This window comes from Camellia sinensis, chromosome 4 (assembly GCF_055761805.1).
Source record: "Camellia sinensis isolate YWXY chromosome 4, ASM5576180v1, whole genome shotgun sequence".
In the NCBI taxonomy this organism is placed as follows: Eukaryota; Viridiplantae; Streptophyta; class Magnoliopsida; order Ericales; family Theaceae; genus Camellia; species Camellia sinensis.
In genome coordinates this window covers 186,768,250-186,775,254 of record NC_138964.1, presented here as the reverse complement: position 1 = coordinate 186,775,254, position 7,005 = coordinate 186,768,250, and the positions used below count along the sequence as shown (strand labels likewise).

The 7,005-nt window shown below is 39.4% G+C and overlaps 1 protein-coding gene across 1 annotated transcript; it reads right to left on the bottom strand.

The window, feature by feature from the left end:
• Positions 1–1,713: 1,713 nt before the first annotated feature.
• LOC145824301 (uncharacterized) lies at positions 1,714–3,959 on the bottom strand. The gene is made up of 2 exons (XM_082923933.1): positions 2,835–3,959; positions 1,714–2,256 (listed from the first exon to the last, which is right to left on the bottom strand). The coding sequence occupies exons 1-2, from the start codon at positions 3,957–3,959 to the stop codon at positions 1,714–1,716; spliced, it is 1,668 nt and encodes a 555-aa protein (XP_082780059.1).
• Between the last annotated feature and the right edge of the window lie 3,046 nt (positions 3,960–7,005).

Sequence of the window (7,005 nt, the reverse complement as noted above, 5' to 3'; positions counted from 1 at the left end):
CATTTCTTTCTCCCTTTTACTTATCAGCTTTTGATGGTTAGTTTTAGGGCATGTTTCAAATAGCATCCTTATGTGTGCATGTGTGCATTCATTCATTCGTCTTGCATGCACCGGGCTCGACGCATCATACAAATTGCATTGTATTTCAACACCAATTTGAATACATGTTATCAAGTTGCATTCACATGACATCTTAGAATAGTCGAGCCTATCTTAGTTGCATTTTTGTATGTGTTGCATTAGGCATCTTGACATAGCTAGGATCATGCATGATTACTAACTAACTTCTGTTTTGGCTTGGAGTACATTGTGAGTGTTTACGCTTTAGCATACGGCATGAGATGTGTTTGTTGCCATGATAGCATGCTTGCCATGAGGCTAATTGCTTAAGTGTTTAACTGCATGAATACTTGTGGATGAAGGTTAGATTGCTTGAATTGGAACAATTCATCGAAATGTGTGTTTTAAGCCCACTTGAGAGTGGCAAAATCATGTTTTCCTAAGCCCACTTGAGGATGGCAAATCTGCGTCTTAGCCTACTTGCGAGTAACAACTTCAAACCATTTTCGAAAAACAAACATGAGATGTTTTGTTCTAATTTATGCGATTTAGTCTATACTTGTATGTTGTGCGCATCACGTAGTAAGTTAGATTAATAACCGGAATAAGAGTGCATGTGTTTTCAAAAACAACATATCATGTTAGTAAAGGCCGATCCTTTGATCGGGCGAGCGGGGGTGCTCATTGCATGACTTTTCCCTCTCGTACCCAAGTTCCTGAGCCGAGATAACTTTGGTGATGACGGACACATGGCCTTAGGCACGAGTCAGGGTTTCCTAAATTTTTCAAAATAAAATATTTAGGTGGCAACTCTGAAATCTGACAAAGCAGTCCATGTTTGGCACTTCTTGATTAAAATTGATTTTTCAAAACAATTTGCCAGATTTGGACTCTTTGGTGATTTATCAGTCTTACATTGCACTTTGTGAGATTAGATTCAGAACCGTGACAAGAGTCTGAGCTGTAGTAGCTAGAACTATGATTCGCGCCCTCGCACATGGAGCGGAGTTCGGGGCGGTCTACAGTCTCCCAATTACCTTGAAAGTCCAATACACACATTCGTAACATGTCCTCCAATGTTTGTATGGTCCATTCAAATTGGCCATCTGTCTGTGGATAATACGTACTGCTTAATCTCAGCTCAGTCCCTAAGGCCTGTTGTAAACTTTGCCAAAACCTTGAAGTAAACTTGGGATCTCTATTAGATACTATGGACACTAGAACTCCATGCAATTTTACAATCTCATTGACATACAAATTAGCCAGCTTATCCACATTATACAAAGATTTGACAGACAGAAAATGGGTAGACTTAGTTAAACGATCAACAATGACCCAGATAGAATCCATACCTCAGGAGGAGCGAGGCAATCTCACAATGAAGTCCATGGTAATGTGTTCCCATTTCCATTCCGGTATTGGAAGCGGTTGTAACAAACCAGCGGGTCGTTGATGTTCAGTTTTAACTTGTTGACAGTGTAAACATTTGGCCACAAAATCTGCAATACCCTTTTTCATTCTCGGTCATCAGAAATTCTGCTTCAAATCATGATACATTTTCGTATTTCCTAGATGCATAGCAAATTTGGAATTCTGGGCCTCTGTCAGAATGCGTTTCTTCAAATCATCATAATCCGGCACATAAAGGCGACCCTAAAATTTCAACACATCATTGTCAAGCACAAATCCCGGTTTCGGTTGTAATTCAATCTCATCAATAATTCTCCTCAGAAACTCATCTTCGCGTTGTTTCCCTTTAATCTCTTCAATGATTGTAGGTTGAGCAAAAATGGCAGCTAAGATTTTGCCCTGTTCACATGACACAACTTCAATCTCATTCTTCTCTAAGTCACATAATAACTTTCTTTGGCCGGTGAGCAGACATGACAAATTAGCAATGGATTTCGGGATCAATGCATTTGCAACGGTATTTACCTTTCCTGGATGATATAGAATTTGCAAATCATAGTCTTTGATCAATTCTAACCACCTTCTCTGTCTCATGTTCAGTTCCTTTTTAGTAAAGAAGTATTTAAGGCTTTTTTGGTCCGTGTACACTTCACAAGTTGTACCATACAGATAATGTCGCCAAATCTTCAAAGCAAAAACCACTGCGGTGAGTTCAAGGTCATGGGTCGGATAATTCTTCTCATGAGGACATAGTCGCCAAGAGGCATAAACAATTACTTTCCCGTTCTGCATTAGCACACAACCCAACCCTTTATATGAAACGTCACTGTAAATTTGGAACTCATCAGTACCATTAGGTAAAGTTAAGATTGGTGCAGTCACTAATTTGGTTTTCAACTCTTGAAAACTTATTCACATTGATCATTCCAATCGAACTATACATTCTTCTGTGTTAATTGTGTCAATGGCATTGCAAGTTTTGAGAAGTCTTTCACAAATCTTCTGTAATAACCAGCAAGTCCTAGAAAACTTCTAACTTCTGACACGTTGGTTGGTCTTGGCCAATCAACAATGGCTTCAATCTTTTGTGGGTCTACTGATACACCATCCTTGTTGATCACATGTCCCAAAAATGCCACACTGTCAAGCCATAATTCACATTTAGATAATTTTGCATATAGTTTCTTTTCTCTCAAGGTCTGTAAGGCTGTTCGCAGATGATTCTCATGTTCTTCCCTGCTTTTGGAGTAGATCAGTATATCATCAATAAAGACAACAATGAATTCATCCAGAAATTGTTTGAATACTTTATTCATTAAATCCATGAATACTACAGGTGCATTAGTTACTCCAAAAGGCATTACCAGAAATTCATAGTGCCCGTATCTAGTTCGGAAAGCGGTTTTCTCTACATCTTCTGCTTTGACTTTTAATTGGTGATACCTGGATCTAAGGTCAATTTTAGAAAACACTTGTTCTCCTTGCAATTGGTCAAACAAGTCATCTATTCGAGGCAGATGGTATTTGTTCTTGACCGTTACTTTCTTCAGTTCATGGTAATCTATACATAATCTCAGCAACCCATCCTTCTTCTCTACAAACAACCCAGGAGCACCCCAAGGTGACGTGCTCGGACGGATGAATTTCTTATCTAATAGTTCTTGGAGTTGAGTTTTCAATTCTTTCAGTTCTAAGGTTGACATTCTGTAAGGGGTCTTAGAAATTGGTTGCATTCTTGGTGTTACTTCAATAGTGAACTCAATTTCCCTATCAACTAAGTCTCTAAGCAAGTCATTCGGAAACACATCGGGAAATTCACAAACAACAAGAATAGTTTCCACATTAGTGCCATCAGATGATACAGCCAATACACAACACAAGTAGCCCTTACATCCCTTCCTAAGCAATTTAACAGCCTTCACAGCCAAAATCAAGTATGCGGGAGAGACTACTCTATCCCCAGTGAAAACAAACTCAGGCATACTAGGTGTACGAAATACAACAGATTTCTTCATACAGTCAATAGATGCACAATACTTTGTTAACCAATCCATACCCAAGATGCAATCAAAGTGGTCAATACTCAAAGGTAACAAATCAACGTATAACGTCATATCACCAATCAAAACATCACATGTCGGATGTACATATGCACATACCATAGAATCCCCAAATGGCGTAGATATAGAAAATAAATAATTCATGGATTCTAAAGGTCTAGTTAGTTTTCGAGAAAAGGCATGCGACACAAACGAGTGTATAGAACCAAAATCTATCAAGACATATGCATTCTGGGCACAAATGGAAATTATACCTGACACCACAAACTCGGTGTTCTGTACATCTTCGGGTACTAGTGCGAACACTCTTCCTTGCCTCAACGTTTCATTGTTAGTGTCACCTCTAGCATCGGTTCTTGCATTTGATCTTGCTGTAAAAACAGACCCAGCTAAACTTGCCACAGAATGGCTAACCTCATTGGATCTCATCGGGCAATCCTAACCATGTGGCCAGTCTTGCCACATCGAAAATACGCACCTGATGCACAATAACATGCACCTTTGTGCTTCCTCCTGCAGTCAGGGCAATTTGGAGTAGATCCGCTACTTTGACTAGAGCTATTAGAAGATCCTATATTTTTCTTCTTCGAAAATGATCAGCCTTTATTGAAATCAATTCCGGCCCTCTTTCTTTTCCATTCAGTTGTTGGAGTTGTAGTTTGTTTCTTAGCTGCTATCATGGCTTCTGCCATTAATGCCCTGTCGAGTAGTTCAGCATAAGCAGGCAATTTCAAGACACCTACTCGATCAAATACTTCCAGGTCCAGTCCTCCCTCGAACTTTCACGCTTTCTTGTAATCAGTGTCTACCGTGTACGAAGCAAAACGAGCTAATTCAGTAAACTTAGCTTCATATTCGGCTACAGACATTCTGCCTTGTTTGAGTTCCTGGAATTCATAAACTTTTCGATCCCTGAAGCATTAGGGAAAGTTCATATTGTAGAATATCTCATTGAATTGTGCCCATATCATGTTCCTGTTGTTATTTCAAACCAACAGCCACCATCTCTAGGCTTCATCCTTTAGGGTGTAAGTAGCCAAAAGGACTTTCTGAGTTGCAGAGCAAGGGAATACTTCAAATAATTTTTCCATTTCTAATAACTAGGTTTCTGCCTTCAATGATTCAATACCACCTAAGAAGGTCGGTGGTTTCATTTTCATAAATTTCTGAGTCAAATTGATGATGTCATTATTGTCTGGTTCAGCTAGCACTGGCGGAGGTAGAGGAGGTAAGGGTTGTTGCCTCTGTTGTTGTGCCATTGCCTCAGTTAAAGCTGCGAGCATTTGCTCCATTCGGCTCATGCGAGCCTTGGAAGACTCACTTACATGACTTCCCCTTGCATTGTCTATGCTGTTATATAGACACCAGGTAGTAGTAAACATATGAATAATCCTGCTCATTTCCTTTAATTTTATTTGTCTAGATTCAAATTCAGTTCTCATAGTTATAAAGATTACCACACACTCACACATGCTGATGATATGTCCCTACTTCTTTCTAGGACATCCTATAGCTCTTATGGACTCGTGTGTGCAGTATAACATGTGCTCTGATACCACTCTGTTACGACCCAAACCCGCCCCTATAGGTTAGTATCGTAACCGGCCAATAATCCCTGGGGTTACCAAAGGCCTCTGAACAGAATAATATATAAAAAGGGGCTGAGGAAGCAAATATACTAAACATACATAGTCCATAGAGCTGTGTAGACATACATGGGACAGGAAATTTTCAAAACAAACTTATATATATATATATATATACAGATGTGGCGTCGAAAATACATTAGTCTTACGTCACCTAAGCCACTTATACAAAACTTCCAAACGTGTTCAGACCAGACATAAGCATTTACAAGGTACAAAAGTTCCAAGGACACAAAAACTTAGGCAGATCTCAAAAGGGAACCTCTACGGGAGACATGATGACTGGCTGACACCAAAACTTGCCAGGCAGCAATTTAGGCCTGGGCACGCGCCTGCTCATCTATATACATACAAATAAATAATGAGCGGAAGCCTAGTAAATAATAATAAGGTAAAGGGTTTTAATGAATGATGTCTATCACAGAGTTAAAAATCAGAGCTTATATTGGAAACAGATTGTTATGTATATTCAGATTTCAAATTAGAATTAGGTTCATATATACGTTCATATTCACATTCATATTCATATTCGGATTTCGCATAAAATCATACGTGGTACATCCATTAGCTATCATATTAACTTGATCCTAAAACACACACACACACACACACACACACACACACACACATATATATATATAGTCCGTACCGACAACCATAAAGGTCCATATCTTGCGCGCAAGTAGCCATGGTGTTATTACCCCCAAACGAGGGCCACGTGAATATAAGCCTCGGTATTGTTACCCCGGGCAAGGGCCACGTGAATATAAACCACAGTATTATTACCCTTGGGTGAGGGCCATGTACATATTGGTCACGGTATTGTTACCCCCGGGCGAGGGCCACGTGAACTAAGGATGCCACAAATACATTTCAGAAAAATGGACATTCATTCATAATTCATAAAATAGCATTTCAGAAAACAGATTGTATCATATCAGTCAGAAAATACTTGTAATTAAACATAGCTTTACAGAGTTATTGCTCACAGTTAACAGATGGCTCCAAGTAAACGAGTAGAGTAGGTAATTCACTTAACTCGCAGTGTATGACCTACATAACATGACAGAGACATACATTGAAACACACGCTCGAATTGCACATAACACATTTTCTTGTCCTAAGAGTGTTTCTAACCTTTACCCTTATTATAGTGTCTTAGTCATGGCCTAGGAATGCCTAGGATGGAATGAGGATGCAAAAATGCACTTGAAAATATTTTTCAAAACTTGCTAAAAATAGGGTCCACGATCGATCGTGGCTTTTCTCGCTTGAGCGGGCATGCAAAACGTGAAGGTCCGCTTAAGCGTAACTTCCTTCGCTCGAGCAGTCTATAAACTTTGGCAAAAGTGGTCGTTGTTTGTTTTTCATGCTCGATGGACGCTCAATCCCTGCTTGAGCGTGGCTTTTGTCGCTTGAGCGTACTACAAAACATATGAACTTCTGGGTACATGCATTTCATGCTCGAGCGGGACTCAAGTTGCTCGAGCAAAAGTGCACACACTCAGAGTGGTCGCTCAAGCATGAACTCTTACGCTCGAGCGTAGATGCAAATTCTAGAATTTCCAGATTTGATCTCCAAGCTTCAAATTCAAACTAAACACTTCAAAGCTCAACATTTTGGGCCAAAAACTTGAGGAATCACATGTGAACTTGGAAAACATCATAAGGCAAGAATTATTACTCAAAATCAAGACCCAATTGACATATAATTATGTAATAATTCAACTTAAAATGCAAGAACATGCTCTATATATGTCGTGCATGTAATCACCTAAGTTCTTTGCCTCCAATACTTGATCAAATGAGGCTCAAGGGTGAGAAATGTT

What these genes read in the sequence shown, in the direction of transcription:
- LOC145824301 (XM_082923933.1), bottom strand. Translation starts at nt 3,959, where the DNA reads ATGAGATCCAATGAGGTTAGCCATTCTGTGGCAAGTTTAGCTGGGTCT. An exon ending in ACGGGCACTATGAATTTCTG is followed by an intron (nt 2,257 to 2,834) that starts GTAATGCCTTTT and finishes GTGCTAATGCAG; the next exon opens with AACGGGAAAGTAATTGTTTA.